The sequence below is a fragment of the Leucoraja erinacea genome, chromosome 31 (genome assembly GCF_028641065.1).
Source record: "Leucoraja erinacea ecotype New England chromosome 31, Leri_hhj_1, whole genome shotgun sequence".
Lineage (NCBI taxonomy): Eukaryota > Metazoa > Chordata > Chondrichthyes > Rajiformes > Rajidae > Leucoraja > Leucoraja erinaceus.
In genome coordinates this window covers 19,767,999-19,795,989 of record NC_073407.1, presented here as the reverse complement: position 1 = coordinate 19,795,989, position 27,991 = coordinate 19,767,999, and the positions used below count along the sequence as shown (strand labels likewise).

The following is a 27,991-nucleotide window of genomic DNA, read 5'->3' as shown; positions in this document are numbered from 1 at the left end:
ATATAGGTTTAAATTATTTTTACAAAATCCTGTTTTCTAAGAAAGCAAACTAAAACTTTAATCCACAGGATCTGTTTTGTGTCAGTGGTGAAGGTAACATTCTTGCCACGTTACCAAATATAACAACCACCACAAAACTTTCAGTGTTTACATGTACTTAGTGGGCTGGCACACAGAATATTATCTTATATTGGATCTGCAAAATGAATCACTCATGGAGGGTTTAACGTTTGGGTACAAGGATGGTCAGGCCAGTGAGAACCGCACTTAATTTCAGATCTACATTCCTGCATTCTTATAAATTCACCATCAATATAATGACTGATTCCAGTTTCTCCACAAGTGCTCCCTGGCTCATTAAGCATTATAAACATTTTCTGAAACGACAAAAGCCCTCCAGATACTGGCAAAATGAAGGGAAAACGAAAATGCTTAGCAATATCCGATAACGAAACAGAATTAACAGTTTAGGTCAACGATCTCTCCCATTAGCAATTCCAACATACTGCTTTCAATCCAGATTTTTCCTTTTCAGTTACATTAGGACTTTATAAACACATTTTTTCCTTTCTCCAAAGGAATTGTGACAGATTGTCAAAATTGATAAGAATAAAAACATTGGAACAGTGTTTTCAAGTCCTCAGGATACCCAAAACTCTTAACAACTAATTCATTATTTAATCTATTCTGAAAACTCTGGGTACTGGTATTTTGCAAAGAAATGTGGCAGTTACTTTGGGCAGGATTCCACAGAGCAAATTAGATGAAAACTGTTATCTACTATTTAGGAAGGAATACTCATTCGGACACTGGGAGAACTTGCTTCACAGGGAATCCTTGCATTACAGCCCTTTGGGTAATGGAAATTCACTCTTGCAGAATCTATTTCAGATTCATGTTGTGGAAGCATTTTGTATGTAAACTGCTGATTTATTATTTGAAAAAGGGAAGTGTTTAGATGCTTAATTAGTGAAAAGGCAAAGCTGTTTCGGGAAAAGATCCGCCATTTAAATGAAACGTACAGCCACTTTCATCTACAAGGTCAAACAGGTGGCAGCTGAAGTTATTTGTGGCATTCTTAAACATGTCAGACAGAGATGGTGGGACTGTAACACTTTTACATTGGCCTCTGTGATGAAAGTGATGCCTATTCACTTATCTTGCCTTTAGATTTAGAAATTCTGCCAAGACATTATGTCAAAATCTTGTTCCAAACGTTATTTCAACAGGACAGCCTGTCCAGACTCACTTTTTGCTGATCATGCTTAAAGGGAATTCTCCATCTTATCTGAACTGGCAGTGAAGAGCATAGGGAAATCATTTTGTCTCCCAATGGGATGCAGGGTAAGATTTTCTCAACATTGAGAGTATGGTTTCTAGGTTTGTAACTTATTTGCTGATGATGGTAGCAAGCTGGTTCCTTTGATGTGTGAGCCAGAAGGTCATGACATGTTCATCTATCCCACAGCAGGAGTTGCTGAGATTCTGAACTAACTAGTTCTCAGCAGCAAAGCTCAGCATATGATTTTATCCCTTCGAGGCCCCCAAATCTTTCTCACATGAAACCTTCAAGTGGGTAGTGGGGGGGGAAGGAAAACACTTCCTGGCCAGTGCTACCTGCTGTGACTTTGGCCAAACATGGCAAGGTCATGTTATGCTCAAGCACAACACTAGATGGAGACAATGGAACACTTTGAACAGCATTGGTGACCATTACCTAGCTGTATTTCAAATCAATGTTTTGTTTTGAAGGTTGCTCAAAAAGATTCCTTTTCCTCACGTTACATTATTTGGGGTACTTCTAGTAAATGACTTGCACCCTTTTGGATCATGTTCTTCCAAAAAGGGTAGAAGGGGATGCAAGATAGAGCTAAATGGACAGTGTTACACTTCCAAATCCGAAAAGCTCAGGGTGGAGGGTAGGTGAGAGTAGGATTTCAGATGACTTTGTGGAGTGGTGCGTGGGCACCACCTGCAATGCTTTCAACTGACCATACCATACTAAGGAGTTCGTGGTGTGAAGTGGGTCTGAGAGACAGATGATTCTTCAGGGAAGAAGAGACGCTGATGGTGGTCGGACGCACCCTTTTGGATCATGTTCTTCCAAGGGTAGAAGGGGATGCAAGATAGAGCAGCATGCAGTGTTCACTTCCAAATCCGAAAAGCTCTGCAGATGACCCCAGGGCAGCTCAACTGGCTAAGGAGAAATGGGTGTGAGTTCACCACCACTTCGAGTCTGGGCAGCTCTGGCTACAGAAGTAGTTCACCACCACCGAGTGTGACTAAGGAGTGAATGAATAATGCGATGTAAAGTGCCTAGAATATCTAGAAAGGCGCTATATAAATCCCATCCATTATTATTATTATTTAGGAGGAGAGGAACACCTCCTAAATCAATGGCGTGGATGTGCAGTTCATCAAGGAGTACAAATACCCTGGAGTGTACCTGGACAGTGAACTGGACTGGTCCAGGAACACCGAGGCCCTGTGCAAGAAGGGATAAAGCCGGCTCTACTTTTTGAGATTCCTTCAATGTCTGCTGCAAGATTCTGCGTCTGCGCATCCCTCTGCAACTGGATCCTCGACTTCCTCATCCACAGACCACAGTCTGTTCGTATTGGTGGAAATGTGTCAGCCTCGATAACAATCAGCACGGGAGCACCTCAAAGCTGCGTGCTCAGCCCCCTGCTGTACTCGCTCTATACCCATGACTGCGTAGCCAACCACAGTGCGAACTCCATCATCAAGTTCGCTGACGACACCACCATTGTGGGGCGTATCACTGATGGGGATGAGTCGGAATATAGAAGGGAGATTGAGCAACTGTCCATATGGTGCCAGCGCAATAACCTGGCCCTCAACACCAGCAAAACCAAGGAAATGATTGTGGACTTGGGAAGGAGTAGGAGGGGGACCCACAGCCCCATTTATATCTACGTGTCGATGGTCGAAAGGGTCAAGAACTTCAAATTCCTGGGCGTGCACATCTCTGAAGTTCTTTCCTGGTCCGAGAACATTAACTCAATTATCAAAAAAGCTCATCAGCGCCTCTACTTCCTGAGAAGATTACGGAGAGTCAAGGAAGACTCTCTCTAACTTCTACAGGTGCACAGTAGAGAGCATGCTGACCGGTTGCATCGTGGCTTGGTTCGGCAATTTGAGCGCCCTGGAGAGGAAAAGACTACAAAAAGTAGTAAACACTGCTCAGTCCATCATCGGCTCTGACCTTCCTTCCATCGAGGGGATTTATCGCAGTCGCTGCCTCAAAAAGGCTGGCAGTATCATCAAAGACCCACACCATCCTGGCCACACACTCATCTCCCTGCTACCTTCAGGTAGAAGGTACAAGAGCCTGAAGACTGCAACAACCAGGTTCAGGAATAGCTACTTCCCCACAGCCATCAGGCTATTAAACCTGGCTCGGCCAAAACTCTGATTATTAATAACCACTTTCTGCTATTTGCACTTTATCAGTTTATTTATTCATGTGTGTATATATTTATATCATGGTATATGGACACATTTATCTGTTTTGTAGTAAATGCCTACTATTTTCTGTGTGCTTTAGCAAAGCAAGAATTTCATTGTCCGATACAGGGACACATGACTATAAACCCACTTGAACTTGAGATGTTCTACCAATCAGTGGTAGCCAGTGTCATCTTCTTTGCTGTTGTTTGCTAGGGCAGCAGGGTGAAGGGGGCGGAGTTGGATTCATGGGAGGTGGTCCTGAAGGGGAGGATGTGACTCCAACTGCAGAGCATCTTGGACAATATAGCTCACCCCCTCCATGACACACTAGTCAACCTGATGAGTACCTTCAGCAACAGATTGGTTCCACGAAGACGCAATACAGAACACCACAGGAGATCATTCTTCCCTGTGGCAATCAAACAGCACAACCCCCCCCCCCTCCCTCCACCCTTGCACATCCCCAATCCTTTCCACTGGTCACTTTAATTTCACGTAACTTGTGTTTTATGGCTGTTGGCAGATTAATTTCCCTCCTGGGATAAATAAAGTTATATCGTATAGTGTCATAAAGTAGGTGAGAGCAGGGTTATTCTACACGAAATGTGACCCATTGGATGAAGTGGCAGAACAGTTTCATATTAGCGTCATAAAAATACTTCTACTGTGAAAGCAACTCAACAAAACTTAGATTGTATTCCACCATGGATTTGTCCATTGGTCATAAATAACGCAGCAACACGCCAGCAGTGGAACTGTTCAAGAGTGAACATTCCAATTAACTGGAAAGAACTACTTATTTAAAGGTAAGCAACCAAATCAAATTAGCATTGAATTTTTAGATGAAGCAAAGAATTTTCCAGCCAAGGCAGATTCTAAGATTCCTTTAGCAAGCAGTAACTGAATGCACAATACTTGTATGATGACCTATTCAGAGTCATAGCGTGATACAGTATGGAAACAGGCCATTCGGCCCAACTTGCCCAACATGTCCCAGCTACGCCAGTCCCACCTGCCTGCGCTTGGTCCATATCGCTCCAAACTTGTCCTATTCATGTACCTGTCTAACTGTTTCTTAAGCATTGGGATAGTCCCAGCCTCAACTACCTCCATAGCAGCTTGTTCCATACAACCACCACCCTTTGTATGAAAAAGTTACTCTTCGGATTCTTATTAAATCTTTTCCCCTTCACCTTGATCCCATGTCCCCAGGTCCTCGATTCCCCTACTCTGGGCAAGAGATTCCGTGCATCTACACGATCTATTCTACTCATGATTTTATACACCTCAATATGATCACCCCTCATCCTCCTGCACCCCAGGGAATAGAGACCCAGCCTACTCAACCTCTCCCTATAGCTCAGATCCTCTTGTCCTGGCAACATCCTCATAAATCTTCTCTGAACCCTTTCAAGCTTGACAGTATCTTTCCTATAACATGGTGCCCAGAATTCGACACAAAACTCTAAATACGGTCTCACCAACATCTTATACAACTGCAACATGACCTCTCAACTTCTATACTCAATGACTGATGAAGGCCAATGTGCCAAAAGTCTTCTTAACCACCTTATTTACCTGTGACTCGACCTTCAAGGAACCAAGCACCTGCACTCCTAGATCCCTCTGCTCTATAACACTCTCCAGAGGCCTGCCATTCACTGTGTAGGTCCTGCCCTTGTTAGACGTCCCAAAATGCGACACCTCACATTTCTGTGTGTTAAATGCCATCAACCATTCCTCAGCCCACCTGGCCAATCGATCAAGATCCTGCTGCAATCTTTCACAACCATCTTCACTATCTGCAAAACCACCTACTTTTGTATCTTGGTGTCGTTTCTTTCTCACTCAAAAACCCCACCCTTTTTCTCAACTACAAGCAACTCTTTGTCTCCACCTTGAAATACCATCTTCAAACCTACTTTTTTTTAAAATGAAAAATAGTAATCTGCCAAATTTTTCTTCCTTGTTCAGATTCTAATTGTACTTGTCACATCTTGTAATATTTTAGCATGTTAACGATACTATACAAATGCAGATTAATGTTGAATTCAATTAAGTTAGCAGATTTCATGTTTATACTTGTGCTTGGTTACAATTGTTTTCTGAACTTTCATCTCCTTGCTGTTAGTCGCAAACCATTATAAACCTTAAATACAGAGAGTCAAGTCATGCAGCACGGAAACAGGCCCTTCGGCCCAAATTGCCCAAGCCAACCAATATGCCCCCCCACCTGCCCGTGTTTGGACCACATTCCTCTAAACCTTCAACCTCTGAACCCGTCCACATTTATTTTAAATGCTGTCATAATACCTGCCTCAACTATATTTTCTGGCAATTCGTTCCATATGCTCACTACACACTGTGTTTGTAATAAATCTGACCTTCGGGTTCACGTTAAATCTTACCCTCTACTTTAAATCTATATTCTCCGATTCTTGATTCCTCGACTTTGGGTCGAAGACTCTGTGCATTCATGCCATCAATTCCCCTCATGATCTGATACTCCTCTATAAGATCACACCCCAGCCTCCTGCACCAAGGAATAAAGTCCTAACCTGTCCAACCACTCCCTTTGCTCAGGTCCTCGAGTTCCTGGCAACATCCTCATAACATAGTTATTAAGTAATGAAGTACAGGTAATAATAACACAATTAACACTGATTTTTTTTTTTAATGTACCAGGACTGCACTGTATAGAATGCTTTATTGAAAACAATCCCCATTAGATCAATTTTTATAGAAAGAAAAAAGCCTTTTAATAAAAATAGATAGTGTGAATCATGACAATTGACAGTGTGAAATATTTCTTGCAGAACAGACCTTCCCAAATACACTCATTCCAAAACACCCACAGGCAATCATGTACTTTTGAACTGTGTTGAAAGTAGTAATACGAATGAGAATGTGCATGACCAGCTTCCACAAACAGCACTGCAATTGTGACTGAATGATCCATTTTATGGATGCTATTCGAGGGATACATGAAGGCTTGACAATTCCAGTATTCAAAAGAAACCATGGTTTTTTTTGCAGTCGCCCGAGATGAGGCTCCAGTTCAACACCTCATCTCAAACACAGCAATAATCAGAAATGCACCATGGACTGTGCATTGAAACTTCTACAACAGTGGGATACCTGTTAGAGAGGACCGAAGGGTTACAGGGGATCCACAAGACTTCAACATTGCGATAAGTTAATTTGAAAACTCAAGTTAAAACATAAAGTACCAGAAAACTATTTAGCCTACTAACTGACTTGGCTGCAGGGCTGCTAACAATCCATCAAACATCACCAGGCATCGTCTTGGGGACAAGATTAATATTTGAACAAATATTGTTGCTTTAATTTAATGGTGCTTTAATTTAATAAAGGTTGTCAAACTCAACTGAAGAGTGAACATGGATGAATAATCGTCTGATACAGGATCAAGAACCGCCCAGGATTAAACAAATGTTTTGAAGAATTTACATGGGTTTTAAGTATGTAAATTGCAATTTCTAAACAAGAAACTTAGCAGCACAAGATTCCACCCGGCTGTGTGAAAGAGCCAGAAAGGTAAGTTACTATACCTTTAGTGTCTTCACTGCCACAGTGAGATTGTATTTCTTCCAGACTCCCTCATACACTTCCCCATATTGTCCACCACCTAATTTGTGTTTCATTGTAATGTCTGTTCGTTCAATCTCCCATTTGTCATAATTTGGCGAGACTCCATAAATCGTAGGCTTGTTGCGTTTTGGAGCTGGATAGTGTAGGGTGGTGATCAGTCCATCGGCCACCGTTGAGTGGTGGTGAACGAGCTCTGCCAACGTGTTGAAACGACTCTCAGAAGATACATACAGCTGAAATATAAAAGGGCAGATAGCAACATTATTCACAATAGCATCAACATTTTTATTAATTACAGAAAAAGTCAAAGAAACTTTGCTTCATATTCCGACATTCCTTTGTACTCTGGATATACCTTGTGCAACTCTACCGTGACCTTTTCCAAAACAGCTTGCTTTTGTTACATTTTCTGAGATACTCTTTTATGAAGGTGGCTTTACAAATGTAAAGTGTTACATAGTTGGGGGCTATGGGTTAGTGGCAAAATATTGCATTGAGGGACAAGGCCTCCCATGTGACAGGGACCCAACTATAAATTCGGAGAATGTTCGATGGCTGAGACAAGTGATTGCAGATGACGGGACTGAGCAAAAAATGATGTGCTGGAGGAACTTGCAGGCCATCACTTTTCAATGTGATCCCACCACCAGTCATATTTTCTCGTCCCCACCCTTGTCTGCAGAGATCTCTCCCTCCAGATTCTTTGACTTACACACCCTCACCACCCAACCACCACCTCTCCCGCCCTCAGGCACTTTCCCCAAACACATTTGTGAACGCAAATTTCATACATCAACCATTGTAGTTAAAACTTCTCTTGAATATATATTGCAAATTATCTCATATTCATGTGTTCTAGCTCGATCATGAATCCTAGCCTTTGAAGTATTAGACATCAAAGAGCAGAAGGAAAATTAGTTCAGAAAACCCATTTTGTTTTCAGTCTATGGTTCCAGTGGTTTGGGCCTCATGTAACCAGAGGTTACAATTTTACCACCCTGGTAGATTACGTTATACCAGTGGCAGGCTTTATGGAATCTGGAAAATACACAGTGCCCTCCATAATGTTTGGGACAAAGACCCATCATTTATTTATTTGCCTCTGTACTCCACAATGTGAGATTTGCAATAGAGGAAAAAAAAAATCATGGCACCATAATGTTTGGGACACTGCCATGAGTAGTCATGTTTAGTATTTTGTTGCATATCCTTTGCATGCAATGACGGCTTGAAGTCTGCGATTCATCGACATCGCCAGTTGCTGGGTGTTTTCTCTGGTGATGCTCTGCCAGGCATGTATTACAGCCATTTTTAGCTTATGCTTGTTTTGGGGGCTTGTCCCCTTCAGTTTTCTCTTCAGCATATTAAAGGCATGCTCAATTCAGATCGGGTGATTGACTTGGCCACTCAAGAATTGATCATTTTTTAGCTTTGAAAAACTCTTTTGTTGCTTTAGCAGTATGTTTGGGATCATTGTCTTGCTGTAGAATAAATCACCGGCCATTGAGTTTTGAGGCATTTGTTTGAACTTGAGCAGATAGGATGTGTCTGTACACTTCAGAATTAATTATGCTACCATCAGTAGTTGTATCATCAATGAAGATCAATGAGCCAGTACCTTCAGCAGCCATACATGCCCAGGCCATGACACCCCCACCATCGGGTTTCAGACGAGGCGGTATGCTTTGGATCTTGGGCAGTTCCTTCTCTCCTCCATACTTTACTCTTGCCATCACTCTGATACAAGCTAATCTTCGTCTCACCTGTCCACAAGACCTTCTTTCAGAACTGTGGTTGCTCTTTTAAGTACTTCTTGGCAAACTGTAACTTGGATATCCTATTTTTGCAGCTAACCAGTGGCTTGCATCTTGCAGTGTAGCCTCTGTGTTTCTGTTCATGAACTCTCATGCAGACAGTGGTCATTGACAAATCCCCACCTGGCTCCACACCAGAAAGAGTGTTTCTTATCTGTCGGATCGGTGTTTGAGGATTTTTCTTTATTATAGAGAGAATTCGTCTGTCAGCAGCTGTGGAGGTATTCCTTGGCCTGCCAGTCCCTTTGCGATTAGTAAGCTCACCAGTGCTCTCTTTCTTCTTAATGATGTTCCAAACAGTTGATTTGGGTAAGCCTCAGGTTTGGCGATGTCTCTAACAGTTTTTTCCTTGTTTCTCAATCTCATAATGGTTTCTTTGACTTTTATTAGCGCAACGTTGGTCCTCTTGTTGATAAACAGCAATAAAAGTTTCCAAAGGTGATGGAAAGACTAGGTGCTGAGAGCTTTCTTCTACCTGCATTAAGGAGACATTTAAACACACCTGAGCAATTACAAACACTTGTGAAGCCATGTGTCCCAAACATTATGGTGCCCTGAAATGGGGGGGACCATGTATAAACACAGCTGTAATTTCAACATGGTGAAGCTAAAATGTTTAAAAATGCCCTTTAATAAAATCTGACAATGTGCGCTATAATCACGTGATTTTTTTTTTCTATTACAAATCTCAAATTGTGGAGTACAGAGGCAAATAAATAAATGATGGGTCTTTGTCCCAAACATTATGACTGTACCATGGCACCAATCAAGACAATGCCACACACAAACTTTCCTGCAGTTTTCATTGCACTGTTATATCAGAACACAGAACAGCACAAGAATAGGCCCTTTGGCCCACATGTTTATGCCGAACATGATGCCAAGACCAACTCGTAACTGCCTGCACATAATCTATGCCTGCCTATCCAAAAGTCTCTTAAATACCACTACTTAGCAGCATCAACCACCACCCCCGGCAGCTGTTCACATTCTGCAATTGCTTTGGCCAGTTTCATAGCTAGACTTGTGAATGTGAGGCCTATTGTGAAAGGAAGCAACTTAATGATAGGCATTTGCCACCCACAAACCATCAACTAAGGTCCTAGAGATTTCAAAGAAGGACTAGCATTTGTATAGCGCCCATAAATTGCAGGGCTGCTAAGTAGCTGCATTTAACAGCTGCATAAAGCTGGAAAGAAAAACTACAATGAGATTAATAACCAGGAATGGTGACATGAGGAAGAAGAACTGGCCGGTGTACTTCAAATATGCCATTACAATCTATATGCCCAATGCTGAGCAAAAAGTGGTCTTGGTTTAAATGCTTCATCTGAAGAATGACATGTCTAAAAACACAGCACACCCCCAGCATGGATCTTCAGCCTCTAATTGCATGTCTTAGTCCAAGAGAGTGGGAGCCTAAATAAGCAACATGAAACAGGGCACATTACAACCAAAGTTGGCCATGTTGAAAATCGATCCAGAATGAATTTTAATGAAGCTCTGTCGAAATACTGGAAATGCCTCAAAGATCCAGGTTCTGACTGGTGAATTACAAATGGTAAAACTTTGCTTTCACCCTTGCTAAAGGAAAATGGTTTCAGAAATCCGTATAATGATTGTAACACAACCAACTACACTGACATTCTAATGCTTTTGCTCAGAGCCACAACAATTTAAATGCATGAGTCAATGTAATTACTTTACAACAAAAAAATGTTCAGTTTACGACAAACACTGCACAGTGGTGTAGGAATAATAATTTGGGAAGATATGTACCAAGCTGAAGGACAGACTGGCAAAACTGGCACAGGATAACAGCTAGAAAATGGTAAGTGGAGACCCTGGCTCCGTCTGCACACCTCCCCAAGTTCCTGACCTCCGCCTGGTTCCTGGCAGTCAGGAACAAGGGCCAGTACCAAGATATGGGAGCATGGCCAGCTGTGCAAAAGGAGCGATGGATGGGGATCAATGTGCCAGGTGCCCAGGGAGCATTGAGGGTTGGAGACTAAAGTATAGCAAGAAGAGGGGACATCGAACAGTACAGAGAACAGGACTGCACAGGTTCTTTGCCTCACAATGAGTGGAGTGATGGATGAGAAGCAAAAAAGACTTGATGATTTTTTTTTTTTAAATCACGTAACATTAAGGGACCGCGCCATCAGCGATGTCTGCCTTTACACTATTTTTGTGATTTTTAGTGTGTTTTTAAAAGTATGTGTTAATGTTCTCTGGCTTGTTTTATGTGGAGGGTTGGGGGTTGGGGGTTGGGGGGGGTCGTGGGAAACTTTTTTTTCCAATCTCTTACCTTCTGGAGATGCAATTGTTTTCCGGATCGTATCTCCGGTCGCTCTGCAGCCTAACATCATGGAGCTGGAGGCTTTGCTCGGGACTGACTTTTAGCCTCATCGAGGGGCCGTGGACCTACCATCGAAGCGTGCGATCTCTTGCCTGGGATCGACGCTCCAACCACGGCCGGCGGATTTCAACATCGAGGAGCTCGCAGTCTCGGGTAGAGACTGATGTCGGGAAGCTCCAAGCCGCAGGAGGTTCGACCAGCCCCGACTCGGGAGTTCGAACGCCCGGCGCGGGTGCTGAGATCCCCCCCGATACAGGAGCTCGATCGCCCCGATGCGGAGGGCTCGACCACCGGATGCGGGAGCCAAGATCACCCCAACCAAGGAAGGTTCGAGTGCCCCGACCGCGGGAGAACAAAGAAGGGAAGGAAATTTAATTTTTTTTGCCTTCCATCACAGTGAGGAATGTGGAGGAGTCGCTGTGGTGGATGTTCATGATAAAATTTTATTTGGGTGTCTTGTTGCTCTTTATTGGTAGGACTGTATGGCAATCTGAATTTCGCTGCACCTTAATTGGTACATGTGACAATAAACTGAACTTGAAAAAAACTTGAAAGAAGCAAAAGGGACAAGATGGCCGTATTAAACAAATAGGAAAAAATTGCAAATGAGAAGCACAAAACGGAACTAATAAAACAGTTTTACATTCGTAGTGGAGTTTGAATACATCCACATGCAGTTAGCTTTGAGAGAAGTGAAAGTACTCCGACGTTAAGGTTGTTCAGGTGACAGTAATTCACCCTTCAGGAATTCACAAATCATCACCCAAAACTTTGAGGCATAATAAAAATAGTTTTCTCGAAATGTGTGGGGAAATAAACAAAATTTATATATTTTTTGAACAAGCGTTCCGACAACCAGAGAAGATGTTTCCACTAGTGGGAGAGTCCAAGACCAGAGGCCATTGCCTCAGAATAAAAGGATATGCCTTTAGACAGGAGATGAGGAGGAATTTCTTTTGTCAGAGGGTGGTGAATCTGTGGAATTCATTGCCACAGGAGACTGTGGGGGCCAAGTCAATGGATATTTTTAAGGTGGAGATTGATAGGTTTTTAATTAGTAAGGGTGTCACGGGTTGTGGGGAGAAGGCAGGAGAATGGGGTTGAGAGGGAAAGACAGATCGGCCGTGATTGAATTGCAGAGTAGACTTGATTCTGTTCCTATAACTTATGAACCGCAGATGACGTGACTTCACATTATGGAAAACAGTGACTTTTCACCCCCACCTCCACTCTTCCTCCTCCGTATTGCAAGGGTCACTGGATATAATCCAGAAAATGTATATTTCACGTGGATAAACTCAATTTAAAGGAACAGCTAAATGAGTAGACAATAGAGGAAAGGAATTATTTGATAGGTTAGATAAAAACGAGAAGTGAGTAGGCGGCGGCCAATGTGGACATAAACATTAGTTCACCCGTTTCAGAGCTGCAAGTTCCATGTGTTTGCCTAAATAGGAAGTGAATGTGTTAACTCTAACTTTTTTTCCTCCCGAGTATACAACCAATAATCACAAGCAGCAAGATTTAGCATTGTCAAAGTTTTATTTAATAAGGTTACTACGTTGTGCAATGGAATCAACGCTGAAAGGACATAGAACAGCACAGCACAGGAACAATCTTTCCGCCCACAACGTTTGTAGCGAACATCATGCCAAGCCCAACTCCTATCTGCCTGCATGTAATCCATAACCCTTCATTCTCTGCTGATCCATACACATATCTAAAAGTCTCAAATGCTACTGTCATATCTCCCTCAAGCACTACCCCAGGCAGCGCGTTTCAGGCATTCACCATCCTGTGTAAAAAAAACATGCCCCACACATCTCTTTTTAAACTCACCTTAAAGCTATGCTTCTGGTATTTGCTTTTTCCATCCTGGGAAGGAGTTTCTGCCTGTCTACTCTTTGCCCCTCATAGATCGGTGCTTCATGATCCTGACATTACTGTGTGTGACTTCAATAAGTCAAAACCCAGAAATGGTAAAACTTATACAGAGAAAAAAACAAACTTCTCTGCTAAGAATGGTATGTTCAGAGAAGAATCTGCAGACACAGCATCTTGGAATGACTGTATTCCAGTGCAAACCAGTTTCCAAACTCCAGTTAATCACCCTGTAAGGAATTTTATCAGACATTCCACACCCTGAACAGTTGGGATGAAGCATTTACAGAACCAGTAGTCAGCTAATCTCAGGGGGTCCCAAAGAGAGAAAACAGCTGAAGGGAGTGCTTTCCTCTTTTCATTTTGTCTGGTTTGCTGCCACTTGCATCATAATTAAATAATTGTGCAGTTGGAACCAAATCTTCTGACATTCCATAACATTCTGTTTGAATACAGGCACCTACATTTCCCACCCCAGAAATTGGCACCATACCCTAAAGAGACTCCCGCAAGCTCAGATTTTTATTCCAAAATGCCAAAGGAATGACCAATTTGACCAAAATTCTCAGTGACTTGAAAGATAGTTCACTTAACTAGGAGACAAAAAAAAATGGACCTACTTGACTTTCAGACATAGGAAAAAAAGTCTAACCACAAGCTCGCAGTTCCGTTTTCAAAATCAATATCATCAACAAGACCATATGATCATTTTTAGCAGCAGTTCAGAAAACTGTGCTAATGTAAAACTGCTGCAACCCAACTGTGTTTACAACAAAATCTATGCAGAACGAAGTCTGGAAGTACAGAGAGAAAAATGGACACTAAAATACAAGGCAACCGATTTGAAGAGAAGCCAAATGAATGGTCAAATGAGTTGGTTTGCATGGTAAAATCCAGAGCTTTTCAATCTGCGGTGTCTTTTGTACAACCCTCACTGCCTGTTAATGGAACTATTACCAAATTCAAAAGTGGTGAAGATTTGGTAATCAGCAAGTCATTTGGTTTAAACGAGGGCACCTTTACATGATTTTAACTTGTCAATTCATTCATACTACTCAATAACCTAAGTCAGCAGTTTTTAAATGCAACATTCAACAAACAACAAGTCTGTAACAAAGAAATAAGTTAATTTGTGATTACTGTATGCTCCTTGGTTCTGCAATGAATTTTATTTCTGGGCACATTGTAATTTTTCAGATTGTGATTTCTTGGTCCTTGCCATGCAAGTGATCCATGGATGTGTCTCACCATTTCATTGAATCAAGCTAGTATACATTAGTTACAAATTAGTTATAATTGTGAATGCAAGCTAAGATACCAATGTGCAAACAAAACCTGATTTTGTTTAAAGCTGGAATGTTGACAATATCAAAGAGAGTAGGATTCATGATTTAACATCATGGTGAACTGACTTTGACTATTGATTTTATTACAGAGAAAGGCATATATCAATTAGGCCTAGATATAAGGGTTTCCCTACATCTGCAACATAATAAAGTCAGGTGATTGGAAGAATTAATTCTACTGAAGTCAGAATTGTATTACAAGCAGAATTATTTATTGAGGATTTTCACAGGATCGTGTAATTTTAACTCGTTCACACAATTCAAATGTTCTTTAATTCCTCCAAGCCTTATAAACTAATCCACTCTAGAATATATGAACACAAAATATGCCCACGGATATCGGTAATATTAAATATTAAACACAAAACATAGCACAATGCAGTGCAGAAACATGCCCTTTGACTCACGATGTCTGTGCTGAGCATGATGCCAAATTAAACTAATGACTTCTGCCTGCTCACGATCCACATCTTTCCATTCCATGTGCTTATTTAAACACTTCTCAAACACCTCTATCATATATGTTTCCATCACCATCCTGTCAGTGTGTTCCAGACACCTATCACTCTCTTAAAAACAACTTGCCTCACATATTTCCTCTAAATATTCACCATTTCCCCTTAAAGGAATGCCTTCTAGCATTTCACATTTCTGTCCTGAGAAAAATATACTGACTGTTTACCCTATCTATGCCTCTCATAATTTTTACATACTTCTATCATGTCTCCCATCAGAAACCAATCCAAGTTTGCTCAATATCTCCTTCTAGCTAATATTCTCTAATTCAGGCAGCACACTTGTAAAACCTTTTCTGCACTCCCTCCAAAGCCTCCATGTTAAACAATTTTCCATAATCAATGTTACATTGCTGACACATGGCTCTTTTTGGAAACAAACTTTGTGGAATCTTGTTGTGCGATTTCTCTTGTTACAGCAGTGATCAGTAAGCTCAGTGGTAAGCTCAAATCATGGTCTGTAAATTTCTTTGGGCCACCCTGAAATCACGAAAGGCCGATCAGAAATGGTTTTTTTTTTTCATTCTTCATTTTCTCTCAATATTTCGGCTTTTCCCAAAATATAAACACCGGGAGACATTTGTACCAACGTCAAAAGACATCCAACAGCCACTGGATTGGAATGGACTTTCCTCTAATGAACTGGAATCTGCTGCCTTCACCAATAGATGCAAAAGATCCCAAGACACAATTTCAAAGAGAGAGGATAGATGGGATTATGCCTGGCATTGGAGTAAAGAATTATCCCTCAAACATAGAAAAAAAAGGTGCAGTAGGCCATTTGGCCCTTCGAGCCAGCACCACCATCATGGCTGATCATCTAAAATCAGAACCCTATTCCTGCTTTCCCCATACAACATCACTTAAAACATTTCTGGGAGTACAATTCTCAGCTGCATTTCATTCATTAACAGAACAGCGCACTTCAAAAGTACTTCATAAGAACTAAATAATATCATAAATATCTCAAATTTGTTTGATTTCATAACAAAATTTGGCTTAATTCCAGTTAATTACCCAGAAAATATAATAAATGTGGATGTACAAGGTTGTGCAGCAGCATTGAAGGAGCAAGGAAGTCCTTGCCACTATTTACTACCAAGCCACAGTCCTAATTCAACCAATCATTCTTACAGTGCAGTTTGTGGGCACCTGCTGTCTGCTTACTGCCTGCCATAATTTCTTGACAACAGTAATAACTAGATTTCAAAGGTAAAATATGGGCTGTGAAGTGCACTCAGGTCATGAAGGACATTTAAAATTTGAAAAATGTTAAAGAAAGATCCAAAGTGTTTTGTGTCAAATCAAAATATTTACACAAATTTTAAATCAGTGCAAATAAATGTAGGTTGTTAAAAATCTATTAAAACCTGGGATATCCCACCTTATAATCGGTAGAGTCAACAAATTCCTACTTGGCCAATTATTTCTCATTGATTAATTTCCTTCTGCTTGGATATATCTGGCCTGAAGTTTTACGAAGATTTGTTTGAATATTCTGGTTCTGCTAATGGCACATACATCAGCAGAGCAATGTATGCATATATTAATCAAATAAATGAATTGGGATTTTGAGTAAAACTCCAAATGTGTTTAGGTAACATTTAAGTTGCCCATAACCCCTTTCTTCCTCAGGACTCTCTCACAAATTGAGGATGACTCATTTTGTGAGTCTTGTGAATTTTATGAGTCTTGCATTCTTCCCTGAACAAAAAAATAACCTACTTTCTGGCGCTTGGGCAATGTTGGATCCAACTGGCTATTGCATTTATGTACCCAAATTACTGCATTTCAAACAACGTCCCTCACCTTAAGAAGTCAAAGATACCACGTAGAATCTTTCTTTCCTTCTTCAAAAAACAGTTTAAACTCTTGACTTGATCTATTCGATGGCTAACAAGCAGAAATTGAAGTGGAACCAGTTATTCACAAACAGGGACTTTTTCTCAGATCAATGCAGAGTAGTTTCTCTAGTTATTTGCTAAAAGGATGTTGGATGCTCAAAATGCTGAATCAGAAATTTAAGACGGCTAAAAATGCCACAGACTACTACAAATTTACCGTTCCTGGTCTGCAAAATTGTTCCTTTACTTCTGAGCAACTAATGTGATCAAATTGTACAAAGACCCTTGAATGGCCCTGGATGACAAGCCACGTGGCTGCCAACACACAACTTGGAATGTTGATTCAGTTGGATGACGTAAAGCACAATTTTGGTATGCACATCAAGTGTACATTTGGTAAAAAGGGTTTTTTGTTGAGGCTTTCTTGCTAACCCTAATTCTATCCCCAAAGTCTAGACCCATTGAGTGGAAAAAAATTAATTTCTCAATGCCTCTCTAGTTCTTCCACCAACCACATCAAATCTGTTACCCTTAGTGAACAACGCTTCTCTTAACAAAACATTTTTTTCTATTCTATCTAGGCCCCAACTTATTATACATTTCAATTACATTTCCACGTATTTCTTTAATAACAGGGACAACTCGTATATTCAAGCTTGCAGGAAGATTGTTCCCGATGTTGGGGAAGTCCAGGACAAGGGGTCACAGCTTAAGGATAAGGGGGAAATCCTTTAAAACCGAGATGAGAACTTTTTTCACACAGAGAGTGGTGAATCTCTGGAACTCTCTGCCACAGAGGGTAGTTGAGGCCAGTTCATTGGCTATATTTAAGAGGGAGTTAGATGTGCCCCTTGTGGCCAAGGGGATCAGAGGGTATGGAGAGAAGGCAGGTACGGGATACCAAGTTGGATGATCAGCCATGATCATATTGAATGGCGGTGCAGGCTCGAAGGGCCGAATGGCCTACTCCTGCACCTAATTTCTATGTTTCTATGTTTCTTCAAATGTTAAATTCCCTATTTTTATAAGCCGCCCGTATATATCTATTCAATGCATAGAAGTCCATAGTGTAATGATGTGATCTGAACTGGATGCAGTGTTTTCGCAATGGCCCAATTAGTCTTCAATGTTGTTCCAACAAACTCTCTATCTTCTGTACTATGTTTTGGCTAATAAAGGAAAGTATCCCAAGAGCTTTCTCAGCCAGTTTCTGTTTCTTATCCCTGAATTTGGAGGTATTGATTTTCACACTTCTGTACCTCTTGCTTGATGAGCGAGGTGAGGAATGTCCAAAGGGAGGCTCATTGAGCTCAATTATCATTCAACAATCGTAGATAAGATCAGCACCAAATTTGAAAATATTTATGAAATACATTGGATCTTCACACAGATCATTTCTGCACTTCCAACTTCATTATTGTTTATTTCTTCAAAACAATACTCAAAAGGCAACTTTTTAGATTTTAATCCCTATATCTGGCAGCCAGCAAGAATGACTCATCTACAAGGTCTGCTTGGGTTAGGAGGCCTGGGTCTCATGAGATTGCCTTTGGACTCGAGCCAGGCACCATTAGCTCCTCCATGTTTCAAATAAATATAATGTCAAGCTCCTGTCAGACTTAATGTGGCCAAGGAGAGAACTTCACACAAAGGAGTTCTACCACCCCGCTCCCAAACGCAAGTGATGATCCTATTTGGACCAGAGCAAGCAAGTATATAGGAAATAATAAGTTTGGATTGAATAACTGCTCCCCTCACAATATTCAAGGAACCAAACAAATAACTGGTTTCCACGCTGTATCTCTAACCTAAATTAATCAGAATCAGATTTGTTGAAATTTACTGCATTCTCAGCTCATTATATGCCTTTACCTTTTAACCTCTATACATCCTGCTAAATCACTGCCAATGGAAATATATGTCATAGGTTCTTCTGGAAACTTTTTTTATTCTAGAACTTTGGATATATACGACAAAACATATTCGAACATAAATCAAATTTTCTTGCAACTCTGCAATAAGATGACAACATTATTACTTCCTGCACCTGACCACAAAACAAAGCCTGTCTGCTAGAGATGCTGTCCCATTGCATAAATCAGATTCTCTTCCTTTCCAGGCATTTTGCCCATTGAATACATTCTACAGTTAAACTAATCTCCTACATCGCCTATGATTAAAATAACTGAAGCTTGAGATCAACAGGAAAGTAACCGCTGAGCATTGTTACATTGTCTCACAGTCATGACCTTGAAACATAAAAACAACAGATTGATCCACATCATTTGGAAAAGTGAACTCAAGATGCCCAAGTTATGTCAGTTTGACATGGGTAGTGCTATCTCACGCAGAAGGTCAAGGTTTCAGGAAAGCAGCTACTATGTAATTATGAGCATCGTGTTCTTATGAGATAGTCAAGTTGTACATACTAAAGCCTCAAGGGACATAAATTCAAGTTTTATGCCTCAGTTGCTGACACAAACACATCTCGAGTGCTGTGAATTCAGACTTTTCTATCAGTGAGGCATCAGTATCAAAACAGATAAATGTAATTCTAAACTGGATTTCACATGCTGGATGTTTTGGACACTGATGGCTTAGACTGATCCTGGAATAGAATGGAGGGAACGAGTATTGGTTGTTTCATTATGTTGAGATACATGTTTGGCTTTGTCCCAATACAAAAGGGTATGCCAAAATCCCCATTAAACAAGTTGTATGGAAGAGGAGATTTTTTTCAGTGCTGAGGAAAACATTCTTCTCTCAAACCTAGGGGAAATGGTTGCTCATTCAAATGTAGTAACAGATATATAACATTTACGAATTTGCCCATGAACCCAACTGTTCCTGAAGCTGAATACGACTCAGAGCAAGCAAGTTGGTCTGAGCGTTTTCTGAGCGACTACGACAATAAAAAGAGAAGTCTCTCTTCTATTTATTGGAGTCTGTAGGAGGCTGTGTTCAAGTTGATATTTTAGAACATTTATTAATACCTTCAAATGCCTCGATTTCAAAATCAAGTTAGTCAAATAAAATGCTCTTATTGACATCAAACCATTATATATTCAAGGCAATATCAGATACGTTGTTCTGGATGACAATCAAACTAAATTCAAGAAGGCCCAATGGTTGCAAGAAATAAAACAGAGACAATTGCCTGGAGGATACAAATGCTTTTCTCTCATGTAATCTTCAAGGAGGTTGAGTAATAGGATTTGTAAAGAAAAAGTATGCACTGGCAGCATATCCCGCATAGCATTGCCTTTTGATTAAAATGGTAAAAACAATATGATGTTGTACAACCAGAAACACAAATTTTCTTTGGGTAGATACCTGCATTACAACTACATTTCAAGCAGGAATGCAGTTCAGGATGTTAAACTCACCCTTTCAATTTCAATGTTCACTGAAAAATTAGACTATTGTTTCTTTAAGTAACATGTTCTAGATCATTGGAGAGAACTTCAACAGATGTTCTTCCAGACTTGTTAGTTCCACAATTTGATCCATAAAGACAAATGACACTAAACTTTTTTTTTATTTTTTATTTTTTTATAAACTTTGCTGAGGATGTGTGCCAGTTATTTTTCATCACATTATTTGAATTAGTAACATTAAAGGCAAGAACATATACTACCTCTCTTCTGCTCTACTTTTTCTAAAGTGCTGGTTGGGGACTTTCAGACAGTAAATAATAAAATGACGGAATTCAGCAAAGTGTAATAAGTGTAAATAAATTTGTAGAACTGGCATGTAATTGAAAATGTGAAATGGTGCTTTTTCCTGGAAGAATGGGGAAATGATAAACTGCATGGATTGTAAGCCAAAATAGGGTTGAAAAGGGAGCTGCAGATAGGCAAATCACGGCTGACAGACATTAATAAAGTGACCAAAAAAAAATAGCAATACATTTCATATCTGAAGTGATAAAACTGAATATCAGAATTTATGCATGTATTGTTATATCAGTAAAGAGCACTATTAATACTTCTGATCTCAACAATTATGAAAAAGGTTGAGGTACAAAGTGACTTCCCAAGAATTACACCGAAACTGAAAAGAATGGGCATCACTTTTAGAAATAAAACTCAAAAGTTACCTAATTGAGATTTATAGCAGATCTGCGGGGAAGATATTCCCTCTCGGAGGGGAGTGCAATAGTTGAGATTAGAAATGTAAGATAATCACTAATGAACCGAGCAGAAAAATCTGGGGAAATTACCCAGCGTTTGGTAGAAGTTCCACCCGAAACCAGAGGCAGTTGAAGGAAACTGCATAGAATTTAATGAAAGCTGCATAAACATAAGACCACACAAACTGAAAGCTTTGGTACAAATATTGGTGTATGGAAGACTCACATGATGTATAAACACTGATAGATCAGCTTGGCTGACAACCTGTTTACCATAACAAAGGTAACCTCCTAGTAAACCGCTCCCCCCCCACCCCCCCCCCCCCACCCCAACCACTTTTCTTCCCCCAACTCCCTCCACTGTGCCCAACCTAGACTCCAACCCATGTTCCCCTCCCCTCCTGCTACTTTGCTCCCTCTAGCTTCGCAATTCTCAACTCTTCAACCTTGTCTCACACCTTCTGCCTTTATCTCTGGTCTTTGTTTCAACCATCTGCCTATATAAAAAAAAAACCTTGCTTGCGTCTACCTATCACGATTTGCCCTGCCTCTCTCTTCTTCCAGCTTCCTTTTTTGCCCCCCACCATCAATCTGAAGAAGGAGGTCAACTGGAAGTGTCACATATCCATGTTCTCCAGAGATGCTGCCTGACCTGATGAATGACACCGGTATTTTGCGTCCTTTTGTGTATTAACCAGCAATTCCTTGTTTCTTCTCAATAACATGTTTTAGGTGTTGGATGATAAATAATTATACACATTTAATAAATATGTTACATGATAATTAACTTTTTATAGAATTCCTCATTGTTAATATAGAAACAAAAGTTACATTATCACTGCTTTCAATGCTTTCCTAAATGAATATGTACCTTTCCATCAGATGCAGTGTTTATCCTGTAGTGGTATACCCTTCCTTCATAACGAAGTGATATGGATCTTTGTCCGGGGCTGCTTTCACTCTCCCGCACCAGAAAACTTCCGTTAATGCCACTGCTGAGGAGATACTCTGCAGCATTGCGCGAGACCGGCCCATGGTACCAGGAGTGTTTCTCTAAACTGTTCACCGGTGTTATGTAGTTGCTTGGAACCCAACCTTGACCATTTTTAGTCTGAGCCTCACACCATTCTCCATTGTGGTTGTAGCCCAGAACACGAAGCTTTTCACCTATAAAAAGAGAATCCAAATTTCTATTCAAGATTCTAGGTAACAAATATAGAGCATAGTGCGAACATTTTCAATATAGAAAACACACATGAATCTGCATGATTAGATTTTGAAGTATGTTCTACTTTTCCTATAACTACACTGCAAATACGTGTTAATTTCTTCAATCTGGTTTTAGAAATAGTTTAACATTACACACAGGTATTTGCAGTCCCCCCCCTGCCGTCTCCCAAAATTCCCCAATCTACCTCAAACAGTTGAGTCACAAGCTCTTGACCAATTTCACTCGGTTGCTAACCAACCACGTATATAGGAAACAGACTCACTTCTCAGGCACTGGCATGTCATTTCCCGGATCTGGGCAAAGAAGACAAATATAAACACCATCTGCGATTAGTCCAGACCGTGGTTGGGCGTGGAATTCAAAGCAGATATAAAATGGCCTCCAAAAACGTTCATGTTTAAGGGTTTTAGTATATACGATCATCCTTGCCTTTGATGATGCGTACACAAAGTTAGTTTGTATCAAATTAAAAGTATCCATTGCCGCGGGATTTGCTAGCACCCGCCGGGGGCTCCGACATCAAGACCCGGCGCCCGGCGCGTGGCCTTGCATCGCCCGGCGCGTGGACCTGATTCGCCCGGCGCGGGCCTTGCATCGCCCGGCGCGGCTTTAATGGCTGCAGGACTTATTTACCATCGCCCGCCAGGGACTTTGACTGACATCGGGAGGAGAATGGGGAATGCAGGGGAGATATAAGTATTTGCCTTCCATCACAGCGAGGAGGAGATTCGCTGTGATGGATGTTTGCGTAAATTGTGTTGTGTCTTGGTTCTTCTTCTTGTTTGTATGACTGCATAAACTAAATTTTGTTTGAACTTCTGGGCTCAAATGACAACAAATAAAATCAAATCTAATCTATCTAATCTAACTGCATTTTGATATTCAGAATCAAGGATACTATTTTCTAATCCAAGTTGCATTCTGTAAATCACTTGCAGGGGAATATATTTTTTAGGATATATTATTCTGAATGTGTCAAACCAAATTATAGAATTCATACAATTAATATAGGGGAAGCTTCTGAAAGGAACAGCAAGTTTCAGAGGAAAGCTGAATAGTAACAGTGCTGGTACATAATGCTACATGCAGAATTTAATACGCAGAAAAAGGGTTTTATTTTTTGAATACTAAATCAAAATTTCGTTTGAACTTCATGTGAGGTTCAAATGACAAATAAACGATATTGTATTGTATTGTATCAATTTAAAATCCCCAAATAGGTGCATCAGTAACACATTTCTGGAGTCATGCATAAAATATATAGCAAACAAGATCCAAGGACATGAAACAAGTCCAGGGATAACTTCAGATGGCTAATCAGGACTAGTTCTAAAAATTAAGACCAATTTATCTTTCCTCCCAACTTGCACTGCTATTTCAGTTTGTGCTTATAGGCATGGTATCGTTTAGCAAACATTATTTATTCAGGTTAAACTCTGGTTGTCAGATATATTGAAATATTGCATCGTGTTTGATGCCTGAATGGATTAGCCATTTGCTGCTCACCTTTTGTTATGCTGAGTGTGTTATCACCACTGGCAACAAAATCATACAGTGCAACAAAAAGATTGGGATCATTTTCACTGGGGCAGGCAAGCAAGTTCTCTTTGGAATTCCACCGAGCAGCTTCATTCAGACCCTGGGACTCAAACTCTGGACGGTGTAGGGCTTCTGTAAAGAAAACAAAGTTAAAATTATAACATGTTGAATGCAGAATGCAATCAATTGCATAGTTAAATCTGCAACTTATGTCAGATGTTGTGCATTCAATTTGATTACCAGCCCACGTAACATTACACATGCCTCGTATCACAAAATACACCCAACAGCTGGTAAAATAACTGCCGCTTTCAAGTGTTCACTGGTAATTGGTAATTAAATTATAAGTTTAAGATATTTAAAATGATTTTAAAAGTTTAAAAAAAATCCAAGGATTGAAAGGATTTGCATGGCATCTGATCACTGCCTTCTTGAGATTCCTCAAATAACATTCCACGTTTGATGCAGGATAAACTAATGGTCTGAAAACCTATGCCCAAAACATGATCTCACGGCATGTGCTGCCCAGGCATCTAAACTCATGGAGCCCAGGAAATTACTTTTGGTGTAAAGTTCAATTTTGTTTTGTCCCATTTGGATTTGCCGCAGCATTTACAAATAACATCAGATTTGTATTTTAATAACCTCATAATATCCTGCCTTCGCTGGATCTCAATATGTATCAAAGTAATCATCATTACATCCAAGTGTTTAAGAAGGAACTACAGATGCTGGAAAATCGAAGGTAGACAAAAGTGCTGGAGAAACTCAGCGGGTGCGGCAGCATCTATGGAGCAAAGGAAATAGGCAACGTTTTGGGCCGAAACCTTTCGTCAGACTGAAGAAGGGTTTCAGCCCGAAACGTTGCCTATTTCTCCAGCACTTTTGTCTACCATCATTACATCCAATATTGCTTAGTTATCAGCTTCTGTTAACCGCTATGGGATTATTTTTTTTAATCTGGTCATTCAGTAAAATTGATTAAAGGGTATTTATGGCCAAAACATCATGAACAACTCCTCTACGCTGCTGCAAACCAGTGTAGTGTGGTCCATTACTGAGAGCTAACAGAGTCTCTGATTAAATGTCATCCAAAAAAATGTCTCCAATGGTGCAGCATTCCCTCAGTATTGGCCTTGATTGTAAACATAATGAATGAATTAAGTCTCACACTTGAGAATGCTTTTCACTAAACCACTATCAGCAATGATAATACAATTTTAATATCTCTATTTAATTAAACATTATTGCAAACAGACTTGTGGAAGTTGGCAGATATCATTGTTCAATCGTCTCAAGTAGCTTTACAAACTTAAAAATGTGCATTAAAAATGGTCTTACAATTGTCATATTTTATATCAAAGCAACACAAGGAAAACTAGTCACCTGGCACATTTTTAAAACATTTTGTGACATGCAATTTGCACACATCTCACAATACTTAACCACTAATGAATCTTGACAAATTGAGCAAACATAACTTAATTCCACAATTGCTCTCAACCTGTGGCCCTTGGGTCAATCAGCGCACTGCACTGTAGCAGCCGGAGATTACCAAAAAGATAAGCAGAATTTTATTCATTCACTGCTTGCAGCCCTCTTAAGTATGGAAACCACAATTCAACACCACTTTGTACAATCAAAGCTAGAGATTTTTAAACGTATATCAAAGAAAGAATTTTGTGTGCAAAAGAGGAAATGAGACGAAATATCAACCAAACAATATTATTAAGTGTAGTCAACTCAAGGGGCCTTGTGCCCTTCTCAGATTTTCATTTATATTATATGCCATATGGTTTTATATCGTTCTGAGTGGCTGTAACATATCTTCAAAATATATAACATTTAGGATTTGTCCTGCAACTTCCCATTTCGAAGTTTGCTTCCCATCTCAATCGTGATAGAACAGCTCCAAAATTTAAAATTCATGACAAAATGTAACTATCCGCCTTTCATCCCCTGATTAATGATTCCAATATTTATGCTCACAAAAAGCAAAATTACATCCCGACACCCATATTTTTTCTTATCAGTTAATACTGGATGTACTATGGTTCATCAAACTCCACTCCTGTGGCATCCCATACTTGAAATCCCATGCTGAATGACTAGCACCTCAGTCTTAAAATGGTAACCCTGATTGTCACCTCTTCCATGCAGTCTCCTCTACCTTTCTCCAAAACCTTCTTCAGCGTCCAACCCCTTACAAACTGCATTCTTTAAAATCCCGCTTTGGCCTATCCCAGATTTGATTTGTTCTACATTGGTCACTGTGTCTTTTGCTATTTAGGGCCAAAGCAATCTAATCCCTTCACCAAAACCCTCTTTCCATCATTGTTGTTATTGCTGCTTAAAAACTTCCCTCTTTGACCAGCCTTCTGGTCTCCCATTCTAATATCTCCCACATAATTAGCTGTCATTTTTTTGTTTTATAAGACTCCACAATACCTCATTAAGGTTACTATATAACAGCAGCTCTGGTTGCTCAAAAATCAAGAGATGAACACCATAATTTCTGGTCTAAACCATTTGGGCTTTCTGACAAGTTTCTGTGATAAATCTCATGCAGAGTGCTAGCAATTCATGAATAATGTACTTGGACTTAACTCAAACATTTCACTTCTTTCCCCAAAAGTGGCATTACATTTTCCACTGTACAGGTTGAGATCTGGAAATACCCAAAGCAGCTGGACATTACTTTTATCCAATAATCCAAAAGGTCGCCAGCAACATTTTGACAAGGCTTCCTGTGGATGATCAATGCCATGCAATCTTGAACTGAAATAGTAATAACTGCATTTCTAGCAGCTGTGAAACTGATTAAGCTAATTTTGAAACCCATTACTCTAATTTTTTTTGGTAAATACTAGAAATATTCTACATTATTTTGAAAGAATAAGGGAGTGGAATGCTAGTCTTTGAATATGGGATTCATTACCTCCAGACCAGTTTGTTTCAAAGCTTAATTCATAATGATATGTGCAATGCAATAATTATAGTTCAGCAGTAATTTGGAATTCAAAACTAAATTTATCCTCTGGGTTTCTTTCCAATGTGCCAAATAAATTAAGCTTCATATTTAAGCCAGGGTAGAAGAAACCAAAATCTGTAGCAAACTTTTGTTTTGAATCACTTGCTTAAGAATCAATGTTAAATGCACTTGTGTGAGAGTTGAGCACCTTGCAACAGCCATGATGGCATTTTAGAACAAAGCCCTTCAAATTCAACATTCCATTCATCAAAAAATGTTATCGTTAGTTGACTGTATTTGTTGGAACAGATATCAGACCAGTGTGCATGGGTCTTTATAATATTTATACAACAGTTACATCAAAGTGCAAAATCCTTTAAAAAAAAAAAAGAAAATAGCTTATTTTGCTGTAATGTAATTTGATAGCACTGGTGCTATGTGAGAGCAATGTTATTACCTGTTGTGCAGTAAATTATTCTGTGTTGGATGTTCATTTATTCCCAGTGAGTCACTGATATAAACAGGCCTTTTTATCTTCACATTTCTGACTACCCTAGATATTCAGGCTTCCTTTTAAAATGGTAGGTTTCTTAGACTAGAAATCATAGGGCACATATATCTCCTCCCACTGTATCTTAAATCAACCAAACAGCATATTTTTCAAATTGTTTTTGCCTAGTCTTTATCTAGATTCCTCTTAAACATCCCATGTGCAGTGGTATACCTGCACTACAAACTGGATACATGTTTCTCCCAAATTCCTGATTTATTAGCCAGTATACTATTTTTGTAGCACTCAATCTTCCCTAGATCTATCCAGTCTGTATTCCTACATTACAATGGTAGCTAAGCTCCAAAGGATTAAGCATAATATTCATATTTTCTTATGATATAGGAGGCCTTCCCACCTATTAAAGTCCACACCAGTTGTCAAAACAATGCCATCAATCTTATTCCCCCAATTATTTTCCTGTAACCTATTCTCTCACATATGGTTATGAGCTCCACCACCCACCTACACAAAGAATAAATCACACAGCAAATTCACTTAACAGCCAGTATGTCTTTGGGATGTGGGAGGAAACACATGGTCACAGGAAGAATGTGCAAATTCCATGCGGGTGCATCAGAAGTCAAAATCCAACCAGGGTTGCTGCAAAATCCAACCAGCAGTACAGGCAACCCCCAGGTTATGACTATTTGGTTACAGATATTTGCTCATACAGAATTCACACATCACTACCCACAAATTAGACACAGAATAACAGTCACTCAG

General features: G+C 40.0%; 1 protein-coding gene across 2 annotated transcripts in view; it reads right to left on the bottom strand.

Annotated features, from left to right (window-relative positions):
• The window catches only part of abl1 (c-abl oncogene 1, non-receptor tyrosine kinase), a 110,116-nt gene that overhangs the window by 23,758 nt on the left and 58,367 nt on the right, over nt 1-27,991 (bottom strand). For both annotated transcript variants that reach the window (XM_055660199.1, XM_055660200.1), the window contains exons 2-4: nt 23,712-23,876; nt 21,846-22,141; nt 7,044-7,316 (exon numbers count right to left, since the gene is read on the bottom strand). In XM_055660199.1, coding sequence (XP_055516174.1) covers nt 7,044-7,316; nt 21,846-22,141; nt 23,712-23,876 — 734 coding nt within the window. The remainder of the gene's footprint in view (nt 1-7,043; nt 7,317-21,845; nt 22,142-23,711; nt 23,877-27,991) is intronic.